The 27088-nt window shown below is 44.6% G+C and overlaps 1 protein-coding gene across 1 annotated transcript; it reads right to left on the reverse strand.

Moving 5' to 3' along the window:
- Positions 1-2892: 2892 nt before the first annotated feature.
- LOC120653373 lies at positions 2893-21914 on the reverse strand. Its single transcript, XM_039931130.1, has 8 exons — positions 21867-21914; positions 20767-20961; positions 20476-20673; positions 20263-20401; positions 4461-4495; positions 3993-4382; positions 3690-3911; positions 2893-3173 (listed from the first exon to the last, which is right to left on the reverse strand). The coding sequence occupies exons 1-8, from the start codon at positions 21912-21914 to the stop codon at positions 3081-3083; spliced, it is 1320 nt and encodes a 439-aa protein (XP_039787064.1). The 3' UTR covers positions 2893-3080.
- Positions 21915-27088: the final 5174 nt, after the last annotated feature.

Raw genomic sequence — 27088 nt, forward strand, 5'->3', positions numbered from 1 at the left:
TCTATATTACAGCCGAACGCATTATGTGACAGCACGCATATAGCCAAACATGTGCGTGCATGGTGAGTGTCTGATTTATACTGCACAATCTGAAAATAATATATATGGTATGCACACATTAAAAAGGCAACGATCGATCGTTGACAACGGTTGACTCGTCGTCTGCGTCCGTGTCCTCTGACTGTGGGGTGGCCCTCCGGCCTCCGCGCGCCGTCGACGTGGGGATGTATGGAGGCCCAGCGCCGCGCCGCACCGGCCGGCCGGCCTCGTAGAGCTTATCAGGTTCGTATGGCACCGCTCGACGGATCTAGCTACACTAAGCTACAATACTTTTAAAAAATATATATTTTTAGAGCAGGTTCGGTACCCGCTTTTACTTTTCGTAGCTAAAATTCAATTTGTCGGACGGATAATGTGCATGTCCCTACGATATGCATTTGTAGGGACGTCATGGCATCACCCGCTCCCACAAAATTGACTGGTGATGACATAATCTGCCGCTACAAATCAATTTAGAGAAAATGAAAAAATAGAAAAAGCTTGAAAACAACGAAGTAAAAAAGAAAAATATCTCAGGTAACCAACTACCACCAAAGCCCATGTACTACTGGGGTACAATTTTGACAAAATTTGCATATTTGTGTGGGGCCGTTTAGTTCCCAAAATGAAACTTTTTGAATGTCAAGTCGACTGTTTGACCAAATGTCGGGAGGGTTTTTCGGACACTAATTTAAAAACTAATTTCATTACTCGCCGAGAAACCGCAAGACGAATCTTTTGAGGCCTTTGCCCGCATCATTAGCACATGTGAGTTACTATAGCACTTATGGCTAATTATGCACTAATTAGGCTCAAAAAATTCGTCTCGTCGTGTACATCCAAACTGTGCAATTAGTTTTGTTGTTTAACTACATTTAATGCTCTATGCATGTGTCCAAAGGGGGAGGCAAAAACTTTTGGGAACTAAACGGCCCCTTAAACCAGGGTTCGAAACGCTTACCTCAAACCTCGGGTACCCTCCTCTCCACCATACTACACAGTCACTTATGACTCTATGTGATATGTTATTCTTTCATATTAACTCTGAAATCCATATCCGTCCCTAAAAATATTTTTCTATTTCATTCCAAAAATTTATTTAAATCTTTAAGTACAGAACAAATAAAAAGGTGAAACTTCTACACTATATTTATTATGAACTATAGATACAGAAAAATATATCAAGTATATAGAGGTTAAGATCTTGGAAACTTAAAAATATAACTTGAGTTGTATTAGATACTATATAGTTAAAACCATATGTTTGGCACAAAAATGATTTATCCTAAACAATTTTAAATGAATAATGTATAAATTATAAAATTTTTAATCTTACCACTACAACTTTGATATGGAACTTATGTGCATCCGAGGTTACAACTTCAATATGGAACTATCTACCTCCGAGGTTATTTGAAAACAAATCAAAATTTGTAGATTTGAAACTAGAAAACTTATAATAGTTTCTTAAACTATTAAATAATCTTAAATGGAAAAGTTATCAACTAAAAATTTTTAGATTTCATTAAGCTCTATAATTTTGACATAAAGTTTGTCTTCATCTAAAATCATATAAAAAAGTTATATTTTTTATATGAAACCATTTGTAGAGACGTGTTATGCTATCACCCATTTTTAGATGCGGCTGATGGCATGTATTTTTTGGGGCGGGTGACACCATTATCCGTTGGACGGAAGATGGGGCGGGTGATGGTTTCACCCGCCCCTAAAAATGGTTCCATTTCCGAGGATGGGTAACGCAATCACCTGCCACTAGAAATGCCTTTTCAGCAACTGATCAATTGCCACAGTACCTCCGTTCCGATCAGACTCGCTACTGGAAAAAAAATAAGATTTTGCTGCAAATCATTTAATTATTTTTGTAGTAGATTATTCTAGCAAGAGGCTTGCAAGGTGTTTCGTCGCGTAGCTGCTCGTAGACAGCTCGTCGTATAGTATAGCTAGACTAGATAGCCCGGTCGTCGGCTCCATATGAAGAGGATCTATCGACGCTCGTGGCCACATGGTTTTATATTTTCTTTGAGAGGAAGCAAGCCACATGTTTTTATATATATCCCAAAAACAAGAAGAAGAATATATAGTCTGTGTATAGAAATGATGATCAAATAAATCGATCGATACGATGGTTGTTGGTTGGCACGTTTGGGTCTGTAGATCGATCATCCTGTCTAGCTAGTTTCGGTAAGCTCGAGGAAGCAGACTGTAGTAGTATGTCACTACCGGATTTCCAAACTTTGCCGAGTGTCAGTTACACTCGGCAAAGGACAGGTTACGCTCGGCAAAGTATTTGCCGAGTGTAACACTCGGCAAACGACACTCGGCAAAGAATCCCACGGCAATGCGGACTTTGCCGAGTGTCGTATCACGGGCACTCGACAAAGGATTTGCCGAGTGCCCTGGCACTCGGTAAATAAGCCACGTGGCGCCACCCCTGGTCCGGCGCTTTGCCGAGTGTCTAACGGCAAACAATTGGCAAAGTTTGAAGTTTTGCCGAGTGTCCTAGTCTGACACTCGGCAAAGTCCGCGCGCCGGGGGGCCTGCCATGTGGCCGCTTTGCCGAGTGCTGGCTTATGGCACTCGGTAAAGTGCCCGCGTCAGGGTGCGGCCACGTGGCTATTTTACCGAGTGCTGGCACTCGGCAAACTTTCAAATCTTTGCCGAGTGCCAGTACTTTAGCACTCGGCAAAGTTGCTGCGCTGCTGACCTGTGCAGGCCCCTTTGCCGAGTGTTTTGGCTTAAACACTCTGCAAAGTGGTGAATTTTTCTTTTTTTGTTTCTATTTTCTCTGTTTTTCCATACAAATACGACAGAAATATATATGAATGCAGGTCATTACAGGCAGTTATAGTCCATCACATATAATTGACAATTACGAGAATGACATCGATACAAATAACACAGTCCATCACATATATCACAAGTCCAATACATAACACGAGTCCGTTACATAACACAAGTCCATCACATAGAATATAGTCTGATACGTATAATAAGTCAAATACAGTAGTACTACAAGACACTCACTGCTCAGGTCTGGGGGACGAAGATGGCCACTGGGCCGCCGGCGAGTTCTGGTCCGGAGGAGGATTGTTCGATGTGTTCCACGACTGATTCTGCAAATAGGAACTTATAAATTGAAGAAGCATAACAAAAATATAATAATATCTACAAACAAAGCATACTCACGGGGACACAAATAAAAAAAAGAGACTGTGACTATTTTATGTTCTACTATTATACACATAGGCCACAAATAGTCAAAGTCCAAAGATCATGGACTCAATATAGCAGGTTGCATAATGGACAGTACAAGAAGAAACAATAAGAACTATAAGCAAGCTGGATGTCCAATTGTGAGCTTCTAGTTCCTGTGCGTGCATCTTAAGTTCTTGACATTAAACAGTGGCCACATTAGGACCAACTATTTGTTATTGAGCAGGATATAGTACAACGTATCATAATTCAGAAGAGCACAAAAATCATATACCGCTACCATTTTCCCTTATCGACGCAGTACTATGAAGATTAAATATCGAGCTGAACGAACGAGATCTGATTCTGCGGGATCGCCAATAAATTGAAGAAGCATAACAAAAATATAATAATATTTACAAACAAAGCATACTCACGGGAGTGTCAGAAGGTCCTGCAGGAAAGTAAGGCTGAGCTGGTAAGACGAAGGGAGGAGGCGGCGTCGCATAGTTCATCGACGCGCCAAGTCCTTGCATCCAGGTGACCATGCTCTGCAACATAACCGACTGCTCCTCCCTCAACTTCCGCTCCTGCTCCAGCTTGGTCTCGATCTCCATTCGGCACCTCCTCTCCTCCTCAAACTTTGCCTCCATCTCGGCCTACAAGATTTAAAGCTCCATGTTACAATACGAAGCAAAATTTCATTTTAATCATAGAACGGCAACTAAATCTAAACTAACCTGTCTCTTGTGCACGCTAGCCACTGAAGTCTCAGGCCGTAGGCGTATGGGCGGGGTCGAGTCGGTGGTACTTGCCCTAAGCTGCGAGAGACTGGGCGTACTCGCCGTGTCGACCAAGCTGTTGGCGATCAAGTACCGCCCGTGCTTCTTCCCTTGTCCCGCCCTCATGATGGCTTCTCCGGAGAGTGGCGCGGTGGTCGGATCCCAAGTCTCCCCGTGGAGCGCCCTTCCCACCTCCGTGTATGCATTGATGCGCGCGTGGATGTTTGGGTTTGTGTATGCCTCTGGTGGAGCCGCTGGGTTGTAGGCCACGTCCGACTTTGCCCTGCCCATGTGAGACATGGCGTACGCCGTGAAGTCGTTGCAAGACTGGCCTGGATGAGACTCCGACTACCAAGAAGTCAACAAGATGATTAGTAAGAATTAAAAATATAGTTTTAGAAAGAATGAAGAAATTAGTGAACTTACCCAAGTATTCTTGTACTCGCCGAGGCTAAGGCTCCCTTCATCAAGCGGCGCTCCCGGCATAAGGCGTGCTGGCGGGCCCAATCCTCGCTGATCCACTTGTCCACCATCATAGACCAGCACTCAGCCTTGTTTGCACACCAGTTCGGAGGCACCTAAACGTAATAAAGTGCATGACATATTGTATTATCAAATACAAGATAAATGAATAGAGATGACATTTATTTACCCTTAAGTACTGGTCTCGCGTGAGGAAGATGTCCCTTGCGGCTGGTTTCTTGACACTCCTCTTCTCGTACTCGGCGCAGTACACAACGACGGCCTGGATACGCGCCTCGTAGTGCATGTCCTTCACCAGCTTGTAGCAAGCCTGGTGAGCCAGCTCGTTCGCCCGGGCCTCATAGCCTTCCTCGCACCTGTAGAAATCCTGCATATATACCCACAAGATAATTGCAATCATTATTCCAAAAATTGAAACAGAATGCGATATTTCAACCATTTTAGTACGAGGATGACTTACCCACAACTCCCCGACCACCCGCCTCGCTTTGGTGTTGAAGTTCCTTCCTTCGCGATCAGTAGCGTCCGGGCTGGCCATGTAGTGGTCCCACGTGTATGCCGGCTCCAGCACCCCGGCATGCATCACGAGCCCGGGGAAGTGCAGCCGGCACAAAAGACCCAAGATATCATTGGGCTTCCGTTTGTGCTCACCAGGCTGCACAAAAAATCACCCCCTGCAAGAGTGTTTAAGGTAAAATTTTCATTAGTATTGCAATTTTAAATATATGTAATGCATAATAAATAAGTACTAACATACTTACTTAGGCTCTAGTGGTATCGGACGTCGCGGGAGTTGCGACGGTCCACGCAACCACACCACCCGCTCATCTCCTGCCGCCCCCTCCTCGGCCTCCTCCTCATCCTCCTCGTCCCCCTCCACGTGCTCCTCCTCCTCGCTCCCCTGGTCCTCCACCCTCTCCTCCTCCTCCTCCTCCTCGGCCTCTACAGGAGAAGGGGTCCTCTCCCTCCTCCCCTCCTCCTACTACCTCCTCCTCCACCCCTCCCTCTCTGTCTCCCTTTTGCTCCCCCTCCTCCACCACCTTTGCGAACACTACGGCTCCCGGACCCCTCGGGTGCGTCGGACCCACTACCGCCTCCTCCACCACTGCCTCTGTACAAGGAGCTCAGCCAAGTCATCTTTTGGCCGCCTGGCATCTTTGTTTAGTTACCTGAAATCAAAAGGAGTGAACGAATTAGTCAGGATAAACAATACTTGCAAATAAATGAAAATAAAAAATATATAACTAGAAATTAACAAAATATATATTAAATATTGCGAGTCCTACATGTTTTAAAAGGAGTAATGTTGTCTTCACTGTCTCTGCCTAAACGTAGTCGCTCTAGTAATTGTAAGTCCTGAATATTTTGAACCTCATCTCCACCTTCCTCGTCAACTTCCCTTTCATTGTCGACTTCCATTCCAATCTCGTCGGATAAGTCTATCACGAAACTGCCTTGTAGCCCTTCTTCTTGAAAAAACTCTCCATCATTGTTGTAATCTTCGTTGTTTGGGAGAGGTAGTTTGCCGTGTGATGATACTTTATACACAACATCCCAACCCCAAAGACGGTGGTCGGATTGGCACGGGTATGAGAGATAATAAACTTGTATGGCTTGTTGAGCCACAATGTACACATCTTCGCCTTGTAACGTTGAATCCTGTCGAATTTCGACTAGGCCAACACTAGGGGTATGTCTTGTTAATGTTGGATCAAACCAATGGCATTTGAAAATGACTGGAGTGAGCGGTACAGAACCATGAAACTTGAGTTCGTATATTTTTTCAACTCTTCTGTAATACTCGACTCCGTCTTGACCTAGCGTAAAAACACCGGTATTAGTGGTTCTTCGATTGGGTCGACTCTGCTCGTATGTCATTGTGTGGAAGCGATATCCATTCACATCATAAACGTTAAACGACTTGACCCTGTAGCTAAAACCATCGGCAACCTGTCTCAACTCGGCACTCATGGACGAATCAGTTTGGCCCTGCAAGCGTATGCACGATAGTTTGTCATATAGTTCGAGGACAACGAAATGGAATAGAACTATGAATTCAAGACTACATTCTGTTGGAACCAATAAATGAAATCGGAAAAATGGCTTTTGTATTTCATTATGTTATGTGACCCTGAAACAAAGCCTTTGCAACATGTATTTATTAATTTGGACTTCTATTAATTTTGTATTTCAATGTTAAATTCACAAAAATGGCTTTTGTATTTCATTATGTTATGTGCCAATTTAAATGATATGAATACAAGTAAAATAATGTTATTACTTAATTCAATATTGTAGATCGATGGACCGACAATGGATGTACGGCGACCGGTGCACCATGGCGTGGATTAATGGTCTAAAGTCTTTTCTCGATGCGGCGGAGGCCCACAAGTCATCGAAAGGTTTTATGTGTTGTCCGTGCCACGTTTGCCAAAATAAAAAGGAATACTCTAAGAGGAGCACTCTACACGCCCACATTTATGAAAAGGGTTTCATGGATAACTATACTCTTTGGACCAAGCACGGTGAACCTAGAGTTGTGATGCAAGATGGTGAAGAAGATGATGATCATAATATTGCAGACTGGGCTCATCTATATGAAGCGGGAGCCTTTGAAGATGAACCCATGGACGAGGCTGGAGAAAATGCAGCAGAAGACCAACCACCTGATGAATTAGGTCAGGTTCTAGTGGATTCACAAAGAGACTGTGAAACTTTAAAGGAGTCAAAGAAGTTTGAGAAGATGTTGGAGGATCACAAAAAATTATTGTATCCAGATTGCAAGCATGGGCTTAAAAAGTTGGGTACCACACTTGAAATGCTGCAGTGGAAGGCAGCTAATGGTGTCACCGATAAGGGATTTGAGGAGCTACTTGGAATCATAAAGAACATGCTTCCAGAGGGAAATGAACTGCCCTCTACAACATACGAAGCAAAGAAGGTTGTTTGCCCTCTTGGATTGGAGGTACAGAAAATTCACGCATGTCCTAACGAGTGTATTCTCTATCGAGGCGAAGAATGTGAGAAACTGGATGCTTGTCCTGTCTGTGATGCAAAACGGTACAAGATCATGCAAAATGATCCTGGTAAGGTCGACGGGGAGCCCGTCAAGAAAAAAGTTCCCGCTAAGGTGATGTGGTATTTCCCAGTAATATCACGTTTTAAGCGCTTTTTCAGAAATAAATCCAATGCTAAATTGATGCGGTGGCACAAAGAAGAGCGCAAGCAAGATCAGATGCTGAGACACCCTGCGTATGGGTCCCAGTGGAGAAACGTGGATAGAGATTTCCCAGATTTTGATAACGACCCAAGGAACATAAGGTTCGGTTTAAGTACGGACGGAATGAATCCATTCGGCGAGTGGGGCAGCAGTCACAGTACATGGCCTGTGACCCTCTGTATGTTCAATCTTCCTTCTTGGCTATGCATGAAGTGGAAGTACATGATGATGCCGGTGCTTATCCAAGGCCCAAAACAACCGGGCAATGATATTGACGTGTACCTAAGACCATTGGTTGATGAACTTTTGCTGCTGTGGAAGGAGGAAGGTGTACGTGTTTGGGACGAGTACAAACAGGAGAATTTTGACCTGCGAGCATAGCTTTTTGTTACCATCAACGATTGGCATGCACTTAGCAATCCGTCCAGACAGTCGAATAAGGGATACCAGGCATGCACTCATTGTCTAGAAGAAACCGATAGCTTGTATCTAAAAAATTGTAGGAAGGTCGTGTACATGGGTCATCGTCGATTCCTTCCCCTCAACCACCCCTTAAGAAGAAAAGGAAAACATTTCAAAGGGGAACCAGAAACTCGTGCTAAGCCTATATTCCGAAACGGGAAGCGTGTTTTCTCGATGGTGAAGGATGTCCATGTCGTGTTTTGAAAGGGCCGTGGAAGCAAACAGGTTCCAAATGATGAAATCGGCCATGCCCCAATGTGGAAGAAGAAGTCCATACTATGGGAGCTCCCATATTGGGATGTCCTGGAGGTCCGCAACGCAATCGATGTGATGCACTTGACGAAGAATCTTTGCGTGAACCTGCTAGGATTCCTTGGTATGTATGGGCAGTCAAAAGATACACTAGAAGCAAGACGTGATTTGAAAGAAACAAAACAACGAGAAGACCTACGTCCTGAGAAGAGAGAAAATGGACAGCACTACTTACGTCCTGCTAGCTACACTCTCAGCAAAGAGGAGAAGGAAAGCATGTTTGATTGCTTGAACAGTATGAAGGTACCGTCCGGTTACTCCTCGAATATGCAGGGAAGAATTAATATGAAAGAGAAAAAGTTCACAAACCTAAAGTCTCATGATTGCCACGTTTTGATGACCCAATTGTTTCCAGTCGCGTTGAGGGGTATTCTACCAGAAAATGTAAGATTAGCAGTGGTGAAGCTATGTGCCTTTCTTAATGAAATTTCGCAGAAGGCAATCGATCCGAATAAGCTCACAAGTCTACAGAATGATGTGGTCCAATGTCTTGTCAGTTTTGAGATGGTCTTTCCACCTTCGTTCTTTAATATTATGACCACCTCCTGGTTCATATTGTGAAAGAGATAAACATTTTAGGCCCTGTATTCCTACACAATATGTTCCCTTTCGAGAGATACATGGCAGTCTTAAAGAAGTACGTTCGGAATCGTTCTCGGCCAGAAGGATGTATCGCCAAGGGCTATGGAACAGAGGAGGTCATTGAGTTTTGTGTTGATTTCATTGATGAACTTAGTCCGATTGGGGTCCCCATGTCACGCTATGATGGGTGATTGGAAGGAAAGGGACACTAAGTAAGAAATCTAATATGCACATCCCTGAAAGTGAAATCCGCAAAGCAAAATTCACCATTCTACATAATTCATCCCTCGTGGCCCCATATATGGATGAGCACATCAATATTGTCCGATATGAAAACATAGGGAAGTCTGAGGCATGGATTACACGTCATCACATAGATATCTTTGCGGTTTGGCTGAGAAGAAAACTCATAGGTGGCAGCACGATTGATGTACAACTACAATGGCTTGCTAGGGGACCATCGGCCACAATCATGCAATACCAAGGATACGAGATCAATGGATATACGTTTTACACAAGAGCCCAAGATGAAAAGAGCACGAACCAAAATAGTGGTGTGCGTATTGATGCAATAGGCCATGATGGAAATAAGGACAACTACTTTGGTGTCATAGAGAAAATATGGGAGCTTGACTATGGCCCCTTGAAGATTCCTTTTTTCAATGCCAATGGGTGAACCGAGCAGGTGGCGGTGTAACGATAGACCGGTATGGAATGACAATAGTGGACTTCAAAAAGATTGGATATAAAGACGAACCATTCGTCCTCGCCAAGGATGTGACGCAGGTTTTCTATGTGAAGGACATGGCAAGTAAACCTAAGAAAAATCAAGGCAAGTCCGACGACGAGCCAAAATGCCACATAGTTCTTCTAGGAAAAAGAAAAATCATTGGAGTTGAAGACATTTCGGACAAGTCAGAAGACTTTGATCAGTTTTACGACCGTCCTCCATTCTCTATCGATGTTGACCCTAGCATCCTGTTGTCCAAAGAGGATGCTCCTTACTTACGCCTCGATCATGATCAAGGGACATTCGTAAAAAGAAAGGTTGTCAACGTTCCATTAAACAATGATGTGTAATCATTATGTTATACTTTCATGTTCATGTAACCAAGTGATTGATGTAATATATGGTGTATGAAATAACTTATATTTTAATTTTTATGCATTTATATAATAGTTTGCACAGAAAACACAATTGAAACAGATATAAAAAAATTTAGACTCAATATGTTAAATTAATTAAGTGCATACTCAACGTGATAAACATAATTAAAACAGAAAATCTACTTAATTTTGCATGCACATATATGATAAAACACCCAAAAAAACAGAAAATCTATTTAATTAACTGTTTAATTAACATGTATGAATTAACTGAGATTTAAATTTTTTATGCATTTATATAATAGTTTGCACAGAAAATACAATTGAAACAGATATAAAAAAATTTGGACTAAATATGATAAATTAAGTGCATACACATTAAATATATCCAATATAGTGACCTATAATACAGAAATATAATTTTGTATGGTGAAAACAACATATATTTGTATCTATAATTAATTTATTATGAATAAACAACATGTAAAACACTAAAAAAGAAAACAGAAGAGCTATCTAATTAGCTGTTTAGTACCGGGCCGTGGCTACGCCCGGTACTAAAGAGCTACGTGAAAATTTTCCCGCCAGATGGGGCAGGTTAGTACCGGGCGATGCCCTTGACCGGTACTAAATGTGGCCATTTAGTACCAGGCCGTGGCTACGTCTGGTACTAATCTGCGTTGGCGCCAGTTTAGTACCGGCGTAGCCACGGCCCGGTACTAAAGTGGCACCCCTATATATATAACACAGCCCCGGCCGTTCCCCCTCACCTTCAACTCTCGTCTCCGCCCAGATCGATTTCGCCGCCGCTGCTGCCGCCGGTCGCCACTCCGCCTCCGCCCCGCCGCCGCGCCGCGCCTCCGTCTCCGCGCCGATGCCCCGTCGCGCCTCTGCTTCCTCCACCGCGACGCCGGGCCCTCTCCTCCTCGGAAGCGGGCGCCCCCGATCTCCACGCCGGCCGCCGGCGCCTCCTCGCGCGCGCACGCCGCCGTTCGCCGCCGCGCGGCTCCCGGCCCCCTCCGCCTCCGGCTCCTGCGCTGCCCCGGGCCGTCCGCAGCGCCACCTTCGCGCCGCCGCCTCTAGCGCCGCCGCCTCGAACGCCGCCGCTACTGCCGCCGTCGTCATTGTGAGAACTGGGGCTGACGTCAGCACGAGTACGTGCTGACATCAGCAAAGCTATTTAATTGTTAGAAATTTGCAGAAAATTGATGAAATTGTTAGAAATTTGTTCAAATCGATGGAATGTCTATAGATATTTATGAACTTTGTGAACATTTGTTAAAATCGACGAAATTTGTGAACTTTTGTACAAATTTGTGAACATTTATAGAAAATGATTAATTACATCGAACATTTGTGAAAATTTGTGAACATTAGTAAAAATTTATAGAAAATAGTACGAACGGTTACAATATTTTTCATGTAAAAAATTATAGTAAATTTGTCGAACATTTGTAGATATTTATACAAATGAAGTAAATAATGGAAATTATAGATATTCTTTCAAATTATAGTAAATTTGTAGAAAATTTGTAGATATTTGTAAAAATTCGGTAGATATATACGTAGAAATAATAAAAATAGTAGGAAAATGTTAGGAATTGATAAGCAATAGTGAAAATTGTAGTAATTTTAGAACATTCATAGAAAATTATAGATATTTGTGCAAATTGTACTAAATTTGTTGAAATTTGTAGAAAATGTATGGAAAATTATAGAAAATGTGGAGAAATTATGGAAATTTTTGGAAAATGTATGGAAAATTACTGAAAATGTATGGAAAATTATGAAAAATGTATGGAAAATGTAGAGAAATTACGAGAAATTATGGAAAATGTATGGGAAATTATTGCTTAGGTATATTGTACAAAAATCTTCATGTCTTTACAGCTTTATTGAAGTTATAAGGGAGACGCGTACGGAGGCGTTGGACCCCGACAGGTGGGCCCAACGAGGATGAATAGTATACCATGAAAAAGACATTAATGGTGCTACAGTGGTTGAGAATCTCTCCCCGGATACGCTTCATCGCACTGTAGACTCTCTGACTGAGGGGGGTCTTCACTTGTCCCATCGACGAGGCGCCCGTTGGGGCAGTGTAGGTTGCGGCGTAGACTGTTGGGTCTACGGCGTAGGCGTTATGATGGGCAAAGCCGAGCTGTCATGTCTAACTGGCGTAGCAGACTGACGCGCGTGGCGTGGGCGGCTCCAGCGGCTGCACTGCGCACCTTGGTAACGCGCGATCAACAGTACAGCCTGGCAAAAGTCGCCTCGGGCACTGTTGTGGCAGAGCGCACTTACGACTCCCGCATTGAATGCGGTAGGTGGGCGAGTCTTCCAGTGAAGCCTCGTGACCGCGCGCGTGTCCATACCTGTGGACACGTGGCGGCTCCGGACCCCCCCTAGGCGGGGTGTCTATTCCCTCCCCGCTGAGGGGTCCGGATAGTATATGGGGGTCCGGGACCCCGTGGGAGGTCCTGGGCCCCCGGTTGTTTTGTCCGAGCGCTCCCTTCTCCGGGACACGCGGCGTCACCGGACCCTTCCCTAGCAAGGAACGGGTCTGGGGCCGCTGACCGGGTGAGAAGGGCTTCGGACCGCGGGGGTCCAGCTGCTCAGGCCATCAGCGCATAGTTCAAGGATAACTACGAGGCTCTCGCCTAGACACAGCAACACCTCTGGGACACATGGAGACACCGGACCCGTCCCCGAGCGGGAAGCGGATCCAGGACCGTTGGTCCGGTGAGATGGAGTCGGATCCCAGGGGTCCGGCTGCTCAACTCCTTAGGGCGTAGTTACGGATAACTACGCGAGTCTTGACACAGCAAGAGGGGGTACCCTAGTCTAGAGGTACCGACACTGCTCGAATTAAACATACCCATTTCTATCGGGGAATGGATGATATTTGGATTGATTTTGACCATTTTTGGTTTCTATTCCATCAAGACGCCCTAGACAAGTCCCTTGTCAGTGTATGGTCTATGTAAGTGTTTTCTGTCAATTGTATACTCTAGCTCTACTAAGTCGTTTAGATTTCTCATTCCCTCCTTTTATTTTTAATCGTGCAGGATGAAAATGCAAGAATGCCGAAAGAGCGGGATTTACAAAGTTGGCTTCATAGATCCGAATGTTATACATGAGGAGTGTGTACGCCAATATCCTAATCGGACCGAGAATAATTTAGTCATGTCCTTGGATGGGCAGCTCGATCGCACATTCATTCTGTTGCCGTACAACTTCAAGTGAGTCCTTTCACTTTTTGAGTCACTTCAACTAGCCAATAAGTGTATATATCTAACATTTCTTGTATCCATATGTATGTATCAACAGTTTCCACTGGATCCTACTTGTGATCGAAATCGATCGGTCCCGAGTTACTGTGTGGGACTCCTTGAATAAGCCACCAGAATTATATCAAAATCTCATAGACATCATGCAAAGGGCATGGTCTCGGTTCCTCAAAACACAATTAGGAGTCGCGTCAACACCGATTGAGCTTGAATTCAACTATAACAAGTCGGTACGAATATCTCACGTCTACTTTCATTTATTCAAACAGCATGAATATTTCATAACATGTATATATGTATATAGTGTTTGAAACAGAAACAAGGAACCAACCTCTGCGGATACTACATATGTGAGCACATGCACTTTTTTTGCAGAGATACCAAGAGGGTGACACAAGAAAACTTCGAAGTACGTATAACATTAGTAACAATTTCTTGTATCTAATTCCATGCAGGTACTAAATTAAACTATTGGTGTTTATTTGTTGTTGACAGATTTGGAGACTGAAAGAGAACCTCATCGAACCGGAAAGAATCAGGGCAATTCAAGAAGCACTCTGTGGATTCCTATTGGATGAGGTGATAAATCCAAAAGGTGAATTTTATTCCGATCCAATGATAAGTGTGGCTCGAGCTGATAAACTCAACAAACTCAATAAACCCACGAAGACGAGATCAAGATACTTCGGGGTTAAGCAAAGCAAATGAAGATTTAAGGAAGGATTCCCTATCTTATCATTTCCTCGAAGATATCTCCAAGATAACGACGTCCAAAGGGGTGCAATCGTGAAGGACATAAACTCTAGAAGATGCGAGGAGTCTACACGCGAAAGATGAGACCGAGGCGGGCCCGAAAGAGGGTAGGCCAGCCGGCCTAGGCCCATGAGCCGTCCGGCCTAGCCCGTTTCCGAGGCGGTTTGGCCTCCCCTTCGACCGGTGGCTTCCTCGGCTCATAAATAGCTCGCACCTTATTCAACTCGTGGCATCCATCCACCCAGAACTCGACGAAAACCTAGGGCCAAGACCGGAGGGAGACGACGGCCGCCGCAAGTCTTCGAAGTTGTCTAGGAGATGGCTTAGGCCGCCCCTAGCTGCCATGGCCTCCCTGTGTGGTTGTGCCATGGCGGAGTTCATGAGCTAGTTAGATTCATCGATGGTGTGCACACGACGGTGATGATCCAAACACATCTATTATGTGAGTAATGATAATCATGTCTTCCGAATCTATTAGCGATCATGTCTCTTCTTTTTGATTTTGTTCTTGCCTTGTGTGCGCTTATTCCTAGATCTATTCTCGAGATAGATTGCATGGGGTGTTCTTGTAGCTATGGTGGCTAGGAGTTCATACCGGATCTACCCAAGGGGGTTCGACACGTCTAGCGTGCTTCGGGGTGCTTTTGTCCAAAGGGAGCGTCGTGACAGGGCGTGGCCTGAGTAGGGGGTTCCCAAGGGGTTGGATTGGAGGTTTTGATTTAAGGATGCTATTGATTGAGATGCATGATTTATTTGCTCGTTAGCTTGAACTACAACTAGATGACGATAGGCCTAGTCATGTCTTTGGTTTTGCTATGGTTACGCCTATGTTCATGGATGAGATCAACCTTTACACAACACTCATATCTATCAAAGGTTTACTCTATATGTGCAATTCATGCTTCATGTTAGGATAGATCCGTTAGATTAGATGGAAAACCTTAGGTAGTTCTTTGTCGATCCACGGATTGATAAACCTTGGGGGAGTACTCTAAGGGAAATGCTACCATGATCCGTGCGCTTGCGGTACATAAATTGGGGTGCTAAGGAGCGTCAACAAGCTTTTTTGGTGCCGTTGCCAGGGATCGGCAACTCGAACCCTAGGGCGATCTATCTAGTTTTTTTAGACTAACCCTAATTTTTATTATTGCATATACCCTTGTTTTCTTGTTTGTGTCCTTGAAAGCAGGTGGAAAAAGCTAGACACCAAACTTGGACTTCGAGAAGTCCATAATCCACTTCAACAAATTTCAACAATTGGCAACAATATGATCAAGGAGCCTCGACATGGAACATCGATAACGTGCACATCGACATGACGGCAACAATATCAAGATTCGCTCTTTAGTGGTTGGTGCTAACTTTTGTTAGCGGCCCAGCATCCGCTATCGAGTCCCCACTCCCCATAGAAAAAGATGATAAATAAGGTACGCCGCTATGTCAATTAATTTTAAAGACTAATGCTTTTGGGAAGAATTGTTTATTCAAGCAATAGGTATGAAGCATGCCCGCGAAGAAAATCGTGCGATCATCATCATCTATGAAGTGTTACTGTTGTGATGAGTTTTTTGTCCAAGATCAGAGAAGTACCATGAGCAAATAATAGATTATTTTGAAGCTCCATCAAGTCTTCTTTCCAACGGATCAAGAACCGTCAACTTTGGAGATCGGTATGAAGAGTTATGGTAAAATCTTTCAACGCTGCGCGTTCTGAAATCCATCTGGACAGATTGCAGCGCCGTAATAAAAAAACATAACTTCTTTATCCGGAGTCCAATTGGGGCGAATGACCACTTGTTGGAAATATAATTTGATGCACGTTGCAATGGAGCAGAAGTTTGGTACATGTTCTACACTGGATGAAGGGGAATTCAACGAGGACAGAGGCAGTAGCAACCAACGAAGACGGTGATGACGATGTCAAAGGATGATTGGAAGGCTGTGTACGTAAAGATGATGATTTGAAGTTGACCAAAGCTGGAGGCAACAAGATTAGAAGAACCACGACACCACCCATCTTCTCTAGTGGGATGCTCGATATACTTCTAATCGAGTGATGCTATCAAGGAAGGAAACTGTTCGGATCATCAACATGAAGCACATGAGCATCTTCCAATCCCGACACATTGGGTAGAGCAAGAATAATGGAGAAGGCACATTATTGAAGCCTTGATATTTACTGGTAATCAATGGTGATGACCTTGAATCCTAGGGACGCACGACACTACGCTCCAAAGACCACATGATCGAGATCATTGACATCTTCGGATGAATTCACAAAAAGATATTGTTCTCATCAATGTCCAGCTCGACCTCAGAAGAAAATAGCAGCATATTTTTGGATATTCAAAAGCTCCACGAAGTTCCCATTCCAACAAATCAAGAACCAAGTCAATCGGAGATTCCAACAATCGGATATGGCCAAAATATTGAAGGTTGTGCACTCTGAAAATTTCTGGACAGCATGCAGTACCAAAAGTGAAACGGGCATAACTCCCTCGTTTGGACTCGGTTTAAGATGAATGACTACTCGTTGGAAAGGTAATTTCATAAAAATTTCAATAGGTCTATATTTTGGTATATGTTCTGTTGAGTATACAGGAGAGATTCCATGAAGAATAGGCAGGAGCAACGCGATGAGAACAAGATAGAGAAGATGACGATGACAACAATGAAGGGGAGTTTGGGCGATGCTTTCATCAAGCATACATGATAAAATTCAGAGGCTTGGAGTAGAGGAAGAACCCCAATGACATTGGCAAATGAAGGCACAAGCGGTCGACCTTCGACAAACGAAAATGTTGCAAACAAACCACGACGGATTACAAGAGCGCAACATTCAACACATGGAGACGTGAGAAGCAAACCACGACGGACCACGAAGAGTGCATCAAGATGACATCTCGCACAAAGCACCACGACTCCAATGAGTATGAAAAAGCTCCGAGGCTAAGGTATACATTGAATTCTCAAGCTTCTATTGGTTTTGTTGATAATCTTTAATAATCTCATGCTCGAACCGATAGTCGGAATGAAAGTTTAAATTCTATGCCTTGTTCTTTTCATGATAGGCTAGAGTTTCTTGAGAATGTTGATTTCATGCTTAAAGAACCTCTGGCTAATAATGAGCTCTGCGCTATGCAAGAAACACATGCTGCATTTAATTACACCATGTCTTGTTGATGAAATTTAATTGAGGATATGATTATGTTGCTTATATTTACAAATAATTGCAAATCTCGATCTTGCTTTGCGCTTGGTCAAGCTCATGACCCTAAAAGAGCACATGTCGGGAGAAGCCCCGAATTTCACTAACCATGCTGGACATGAAACTCAAATCATGAGGAGGGAAACCGTGCCTAAAATTTTGAACACCATCATCAACATCTTCAATTTTCAAGAACAGATGTCGCTAAGCCTCATCAATTTTGTGCTCAAGTCCATAGATTTACAATGCAAGAAAGTTGAATATTCAGGATCTCCATCAAGTCCTCAGTTCAATGCATCCATGATCGATACAATTGAAGACTCACAGGAGGAGCAATGTCTCAAACATCGGAGATGCACGTGCTGAAATCAGCACGGGGCAGATTGCAGTGACGGGGAAAAAGGGGCATAACTCCCTCAATTAGAATGCATTTTGGGCAAATGAAGACTTGTTGGAAAGAAGATTTCGTGCACCTTGCATTGGATCAATTGGTTGGCACAACTCCCAATCTGGACAGAGAGGAAAATCCGTGAAAAGAAAGGTAGCGACGAAGGACAACAAAGAAGGAGGTTACGATGATGTGAGAAACGACTGGGCAAGTTTTCCATTAAGCGTGATTGATCATGTCCAACATGGGAAGTGGAATAAGAGCTGCATGGAACATCTTCACCTCTTGCATGAAGGACCATGGCTTCGCATCAGTTTGAAGGTAAGAAAGTCGAGCTCTATGACTTTAAATGAAGCGCTTTGCGGGAGGCAACCCGATCTTTTATTTTATATATATTAATATGACTGTCTACATTGCACTCTTTAATCGGAATATCAAGTAACATTGTACCATTGCTCTAACAAAAACCACAACTTCATGTTGTTCATTCTAAATGTTATTGAGGTAGCACTTTGTTATTTGATCTTGGGAAACTTGTAGACCTTTTTGTGTGCCTATTAGTGTTTTGAGTCTTTTTCTTTGTGTTTTTTTAGAGAGATTTACGAAGCATTGCACCACCCTTTGATTCTAAACTTGTGGCTAGTTAACTTAGGCTAACTTTTTATTTTGTTTTAGACCACCTCATCATGTCATATCATTTTGTTCACCCACCCCGTGTTGTATTGCATATCATGTTGTTCGTCTCACCCTTGCATTGCATTGCATTTTGCATTTAAAAAAATTCTTAAAAAATTGACTAGCCTCGCTTTTGAAATCCTAAAACTCTTAGGAAAACCACTCATAGAGCAATCCTAAAACCATAAGTTATGTTTTTTATTCAAAAAAAAATCTAACTTTTGTTTCTCTCTAGTTTTTTTTAAACCACCTTAGATAGAATTTCTATACCCAAGATGGTGACACAAGAAAACTTCGAAGTACGTATAACATTAGTAACAATTTCTTGTATCTGATTCCATGCAGGTACTAAATTAAACTATTGGTGTTTATTTGTTGTTGACAGATTTGGGGACGGAAAGAGAACCTCATCGAACCAGAAAGAATCAGGACAATTTAAGAAGCACTCTGTGGATTCCTGTTGGATGAGGTGATAAATCCAAAAGGTGAATTTCATTCCGATCCAAGGATAAGTGTGGCTCGAGCTGATAAACTCAACAAACGCCGCAAGAAGGATGCCGGTGCCGATGATGATGCAGATGATTAGAATTATTGAAGAATTTGTCGGAAAAAACTTATGAGAATTCATACTTGTAAATATTATTGTCTTTTATCCATGTATGTATATAATTTCTAACATTTCTTTTATCCATGTATGTATATAATTTTTTTATTTGCTTTGCTCCATATACATATACGAATTCTAGATACGAGTACGAGTACGAATACACAAACCGCTGCGAGTACGACTACTAATACTAATTAATTGAAATTGAAAGGGAAAGAGAACAAATATAAAGCATCAAAAAGAAAAAAAAATTGTTTAGTACCGGTTGGTATTACCAACCGGTACTAAACTGCTGGCCACGCCAGCAGCTAGGCCGAGCACTAAGTGTGTGTGCACTTAGTACCGGTACTAAGTGTGTGTGCACTTAGTACCGGAGGAGCGGTACCGGTCGGAAACCGGTACAAACTGGGGGTTCCCGACCAGTACTAATGAGAGATTTTCTAGCAGTGCATGCTGTGCAACATAACCGACTACTCCCTTAGCTTCCGCTCCTGCTCCAGCTTGGGCTCGATCTCCATTCGGCGCCTCCTCTCCTCCTCAAACTTTGCCTCCATCTCGGCCTACAAGATTTTAACCTCCATGTTACGATACGTAGCAAAGTTTCATTTTAATCATAGAACGACAACTAAATCTAAACTAACCTGTCTCTGGTGCACGCTGGCCACTAAAGTCTCAAGCCGTGGGCGTATGGGCGCGGTCGAGTCGATGGTACTTGCCCTAAGCTGCGAGAGACTGGGCGTACTCGCCGTGTCGACCAAGCTGTTTGCGATCAAATACCGCCCGTGCTTCTTCCCTTGTCCCACCCTCATGATGGCTTCTCCGGAGAGTGGCGCGGTGGCCGGATCCCAAGTCTCCCCGTGGAGCGCCCTTCCTACCTCCCTGTATGCATTGATGCGTGCGTGGATGCTTGGGTTTGTGTAGGCCTCTAGTGGAGCCGCCGGGTTGTAGGCCATGTCTGACGTCGCCCTGCCCATGTGAGACATGGCGTACGCCGTGAAATCGTTGCAAGACTAGCTTGGATGAGACTCCGACTGCCAAGAAATCAACAAGATGATTAGTAACAATTCAAAATATAGCTTTAGAAAAAATGAAGAAATTAGTGAACTTACCCAAGTTTTCTTGTACTCGCCGAGCCTAAGGCTCCCTTGATGATGTGCCGGACCCGGCATCATCAAGCGGCGCTCCCGGCATAAGGTGTGCTGGCGGGCCCATTCCTCACTGATCCACTTGTCCACCATCATAGACCAGCACTCGGCCTTGTTTGCGCACCAGTTCGGAGGCACCTAAACATAATGAAGTGCATGACATATTGTAATATCAAATACAAGATAAATGAGTAGAGATGGCATTTATTTACCCTTAAGTACTGGTCTCGCGTGAGGAAGATGTCCCTTGCGGCTGTTTTCTTGACGATCCTCTTCTCGAATTCGGCGCAGTACACAACGACGGCCTGGACACGCGCCTCGTAGTGCATGTCCTTCACCAGCTTGTAGCAAGCCTGGTGAGCCTGCTCGTTCGCCCGGGCCTCATAGCCTTCCTCGCACCTGTAGAAATCCTGTATATATACCCACAAGATAATTGCAATCATCATTCCAAAAATTGAAACATAATACGATATTTCGACCATTTTAGTGCGAGGATGACTTACCCACAACTCCCCGACCACCTGCGCCGCTTTGGTGGTGAAGTTCCTTTCTTCGCGATCAGTAGCGTCCGGGGTGGCCATGTAGTGGTCCCACGTGTATGCCGGCTCCAGAACCCCAGCATGCATCACGAGCCCGGGGAAGTGCAGCCGACACAGAAGACACAAGATACCATTGGGCTTCCATTTGCGCTCACCAGGCTGCACAAAAAACCACCCACTGCAAGAGTATTTAAGGTAAAATTTTAGTTAGTATTGTGATTTTAAACATATGTAATGCATAATAAATAAGTACTAACATACTTACTTAGGCTCTAGTGGCCGAATGATCGAGCGTCTCGCTAGAGGTATCGGACGTCGCGGGAGTTGCGACGGTCCACGCAACCACACCTTCTGCTCACCTCCTGGTGCCCCCTCCTCGGCCTCCTCCTCGTCCTCCTCCTCCTCCCCCTGCACATGCTCCTCCTCCTCCTCCTCCTCCTCGCTCCCCTGGTCCTCCACCCTCTGTTGCTCCTCCTCATCCTCGCTCCCCTTCTCCTCCCTCTCCTCCTCCACCTCCTCCTCCTCCTCCTCGTCCTCTACAGGAGAAGGGGTCCTCTCCCTCGTCCTCCTCCTCACCTTACCTCCTCCACCACTCCCACTACCTCCTCCTCCACCCCTCACTCTCCCTCTCCCTTTCCCTCCCCCTCCTCCACCACCTTTGCGAACACTACGGCTCCCGGACCCCTCGGGTGCGTCGGAACCACTACTGCCTCCTCCACCACTGCCCCTGTATAAGGAGCTCAGCCAAGTCATCTTGTGACCGCCTGGCATATTTGTTTAGTTACCTGAAATCAAAAGGAGTGAACGAATTAGTCAAGATAAACAATACTTGCAAATAAATGAAAATAAACAATACTACAAATTAACATAATATATATTAAATATTGCGAGTCATACATGTTTTAGAAGTAGTCATCATAATCGGGATTAGCTGGATCGAAATCCTCATCATCACTATCAGCTATGTCAACATAACCAGCAGAATCCGAAGGAGGAATGTCGTCTTCACTGTCTCTGCCTAAACGTAGTCGCTCTAGTAATTGTAAGTCCTGAATATTTTGAACCTCATCTCCACCTTCCTCGTCAACTTCCCTTTCATTGTCGACTTCCATTCCGATCTCGTCGGATAAGTCTATCTCAAAACTCCCTTGTAGCCCCTCTTCTTGAAAAAACTCTCTATGATTGTTGTAATCTTCGTTGTTTGGGAGAGGTAGTTTGCCGTGTGGCGATACTTTATACACAACATACCAACCCCGAAGACGGTGGTCGCTTTGGCATGGGTATGAGAGATAATAAATTTGTGTGGCCTGTTGAGCCACAATGTACACATCATCGCCATGTAACGTTGAATCCTGTCAAATTTTGACTAAGCCAACACTAGGGTTATGTCTTGTTAATGTTGGATCAAACCAATGGCATTTGAAGATGACTGGAGTGAGCGATACAGAACCATGAAACTTGAGTTCGTATATTTTTTCAACTCTTCCGTAATACTCGACTCCATCTTGACCTGGCGTAAAAACGTTGGTATTAGTGGTTCTTCGATTGGGTTGACTATGCTCGTATGTCATTGTGTGGAAGCGATATCCGTTCACATCATAAACGTTAAACGACTTGACCCTGTAGCTAAAACCATCGGCAACCTGTCTCAACTCGGCACTCATGGACGAATCAGTTTGGCCCTGCAAGCGTAGGCAGGATAGTTTGTCATATAGTTCGAGGACAATGAAATGGAATAGAACTATGAATTTAAGACTACCTTCTGTTGAAACCAATAAATGAAATCGGGTTGTGAATTTCCCGCGCCATTTTTAAGAAGACTCTCTATTTCTATTGGGGTTGGAGCCCTTGACCGATGCCAAAATAGTTGTTGAAATTTTCTATATAAAAAATGACAAAGGGGGTTGGATGCTAAGTAGTGCAAACTTGTGAAACGGAAACTCGTGAAGTGGTCACAATGTTGAGAACTTACACAATATACGGCTCCACCTCGGAAAGGTTGGTCAACACGTATAGCATGATACGACGCCACTCTTCATGGTTCAAGGTCTTGTACCTCACATCACTTGCACTTCCAAGTTGTCCTCGGAAGATGCTGAGACTCGATTCATTATCGCCAGCATTGTAACGAGGGGGTGGATTATGCACGCTGGGAATATTGTCACCATAGTATTTGGTTGTGAAGTTTGACACCTCCTCTAGAATATATGACTCCGCAATAGAAGCTTCAATTTTACATTTATTTTTGCATTTCGTTCGAAGGACCTTCTGGCATCTCTCAATTGGATAGCACCAACGGTACTGCACAGGCCCCCCCATCCGTGCCTCATACGGAAGGTGTAGAAGCAAATGCTGCATCGGATTGAAGAAGGTGGGTGGAAAGATCTTCTCCAGCTTACATAGCAACACAGGGGCCACTTTTCCATGTCCGAAATGACGACCCGAGATAACTCCTTAGGACACAGCTGGCGGAAGAAATTGCTCAACTCTGCCAGCACTCACCATATATTATCAGGGAGATAGCCTCGAACCATCACCGGAAGAAGCCGCTCAATCCATATGTGGTAGTCATGACTCTTCAGCCCGTTGATTCGCATCATAGTCAAATTAACTCCCCTCCTTAGATTCGCTTCATACCCATCTGGAAATTGTAACTTTTGGATCCACTCTAGTGCTTCCTTTTTTTGGGGTCTCGTTAGGACGAAATCCGCCGGAGTCTTCCTCCATTGTCTCCTTGGTCTCGGAGTCTTCATTTTGTATCTTGGTCTATCACACAACATTGCCAGATCCACTCGAGCCTTGACGTTGTCCTTCGTCTTATCAGGGATGTCCATGACAGTTCCAAAAAGAGCCTCACCCCAATTCTTTTCAGTGTGCATGGCATCAATGTTGTGTGGAAGGAGAAGATCGTTAATATAGGGAAGCCTCCACAAGCCAGAGATCTGAGTCCAGGAATGTTCTTCGCCATATCCCACAAAACCACCTGCATCATTGACCTGGAGAGCATCTATCTGAGCATGAAGCACGGCACTCGTCAGCATCTGCGGTGCAAGTTGTGTAACTACGACACCTTTCTTGAAGTTCTTAGTGTCTCTTCTAAATGGATGGTCAGCAGGAAGGAATTGTCGATGTTTGTCAAACGACGAATACTTGCCACCCTTTCTCAACCAAATGAACTGTAGAGTTGCCTTGCATGTTGGGCATGGGAACTTTCCATGAGTACACCATCCGCAGAAAATGCCATACGCTGGGAGGTCATGCAGGGAGTAGTGGTACCACACATACATTCTGAAGTTTGTCTTTGTCGCTCGGTCGTACGTCCACACCACCTCCTCCCATGCTTTGATCAACTCATCGATTAGAGGCTCCATGTAAACACTCATTTTATTCCCTGGGTGCTCAGAAATAATCAACGACACAAATATGGTTTGTCGTTGAAAGAGAACGCCGGGGGAGAGATTCAAGGGAATAACGAACACGGGCCAACATGAGTACGATGCGGCCATCATACCATAAGGATTGAACCCATCGGTTGCCAGCGCAACACGTACATTACGAGCTTCTTTAGCTTTCTCATGATGAATCTCATCAAAATGAGTCCATGACTCACCGTCGGAGGGATGCACCATCTTATTTGGGTTGTATCGAACACTTTTTTTGTGCCATGTCATCTGTTTCGCGGTTTCCTCATTCATATAGAGTCTTTGGTTCCTCTGAATGAACGGAAGGTAGCGTACGATTTTCACAGGAATCGTGAGCTGCCTCTTAGGCTGACCGTCACCAGCATCCACCTCCAAGAACCTTGAGGCTTTGCATTTTGGACAGTAAGTTTCATCCTCGTTCTCTTTCCTATATAAGATGCACCCATTAGGACAAGAGTGTATCTGCTCATATGGCATCTTCAGTGCACTAAGGATTTTCGTCGCCTGATACATTGTCTTGGGCAGAATGTGATCTTCCGGAAGCATGCTACCAAAAACAGTCAACATACTATCAAAGGCGTCACGACTCAATCCAAACTGTGACTTCAAGGCCATTAGGCGTCCAATGCCGTCCAGCTGAAAAACCTTTGTTTGGCCATGAAGGGGCTTCTGTGCCGCCTCCAACATCTCATAAAACGCCTTTGTGGTTGCCTCTGGCTCCTCCTCCTGCGGTCCTTCACCGAAATGTTCCCCCTCATAGTTATCTAACATGTCTCCAATCCCACCAGCTGCATCACATTCATCGATGCATTGCCTAACGACCTCGTCCCTCATACGATGCGCTTCACCGTGAAAGATCCACCGGGTATAGTCTGGCATAAACCCATACTTGACAAGATGTTCGCCCATGACCTTCTTTGTCTTTCGTTTCTGGTTTCCACAACTGTTGTAGGGACACCACATGAAACTCGACCCTTTAGCTTGCGCCCATGCCCCTTCCAAGAACTTGTTGGTCTTCTCAATCCATTCTTCGGTCATGCTAGCTCGGGTAACCCGGCCCGTGTACATCCACTCACGGTCATTCATCTTCGAAGATATCAGCGACTACTGTCAAAATTAAATGCATGTAGACGTTGGGTCTAGACTCTAGTAGGTGAAGATAGGTCCTAATCCCACCCGACCATGCGTAGATGCGGTTAGCTTCCATGATCCACTCCTATCCGAGACAGAATTTTGGCAGCACTTCCCCACTGTTCTCCAGATACACGTCCTAGAAGGAAGTTTGTGTATCCGAAGAACACCGGGGAGATGATGCCAAAACCCAGTCTCAACTGTCCGCATCTATGCATCCTCGGGCTGTCCAAAAAATGTGGACAATTCGAAAAAGATACATTTATAGATATGCAAAGATATACATATCTTCAACTGTATCTATTCTGAACGGGAGCCACCTAACTATGTGTCATGATCTACGAACATTAACATGCAGAACATTAACATGCAGATGGACGGTGACGGTGTTTACAGTGGGTCGGCGGTGTAGGCGTGACCGGCTTGGTGTGGACTCGCAGTTCAAGCTTCTCGTCGAGCACCTCCACTAGGCCCTGCAAAATCAGGTAGCCCGTAGGCCCTGCAAAATCACCAATGTCAGCTTCAAATTTTGGCAGCACCTCCCCTGCATGGGGAGGTTACAAAACCTGCAACAAAAGAGCGGCACGATGACCGGCAACCACATATACGGCTAACCAATTTTCAATTAATACTAATTACAACTAAATTTAAATCCAACTAAATCTAACTAAAACTAAATCTAACTAACTAATAACTAATTGTAACTAACTAATAACCAATTCTAACTGTTTCTAAATAATACTACCTAATATAGATTATTACTAATTATATATATATATATATATATATATATATATATATATATATATATATATATATATATATATATATATATATAGAAAAAACCTTACCTCACTGCCGACAGCAGTAGTGTGTGGGGAGACCGCCGGCGTAGGGGCCGGGGAGGATGGCCGCGGTCGGGGGCCGGGGTCGGGGGCCGGGAAGGAGCACGCGCGGCAGCGGCCTGCCAGCAACGGGGAGGAGGACGCGCGGCAGCGCGTCGCCGCAGGGCCCGGGGAGGAGGGCCGGGGTCCGGCCGGTGTCGGGGAGGAGGCCCGGGGTCAGGGGTCGGGGAGAAGCAAGCCCGGCGGCGGCCGCCGCCCCCGTGGAGGACGACGCACGGCGGCGCGGGGGCTGGGGCGACGGCGTGGCGCGGGGGCCGGGGCGACGGGGCCGGTGTAACACCCTAATTTAAATTCCAGCATTTATTAATAAATTTAATTGGCTTTATTTAATTTTCTAAGTTTTATTGTGTTAGACTTGCATTTAATCTAAAAAATTTTGTTCCTTAAGTAATTAAAATTTTATCATAGATTTAAATTTTGGTGTTGCATTCATGCTGGTGTATAGTTTTAATTAATTGAGTGTGGTTTGAATTCAAATTTGAATTTGAATTCAAACTTGGTTTGAATTAGAAATAGAAGGGAAGAAGAAATAGAAAAGGAACCCAAAACCAAACTCAACCCAGCACCGGCCCAACCCATCTCCGCAGTCCAACCCTCTCCCGCGACCCAGCCCAGCCAGCTCGGCCCACTTCTTTCCCCAGTGCTTTCTCCTCCGCACCCGGCCTGCCCAACGCTCACCTAGCCCACTTCCGTTTCTTCCCAGCGCGGCCCGCACGAACCTCCGCCCCGCTGACCAGCCTGGCCCACATGGCAGTCCCGTCCGCTTCCTCCGTTTCCCTCGCGCACGCTTAACGGCCGCGCCCTCGCCGCAAATCCCGGCGAGGATTC

The sequence above is a fragment of the Panicum virgatum genome, chromosome 1N (assembly GCF_016808335.1).
Source record: "Panicum virgatum strain AP13 chromosome 1N, P.virgatum_v5, whole genome shotgun sequence".
Classification (NCBI taxonomy): domain Eukaryota; kingdom Viridiplantae; phylum Streptophyta; class Magnoliopsida; order Poales; family Poaceae; genus Panicum; species Panicum virgatum.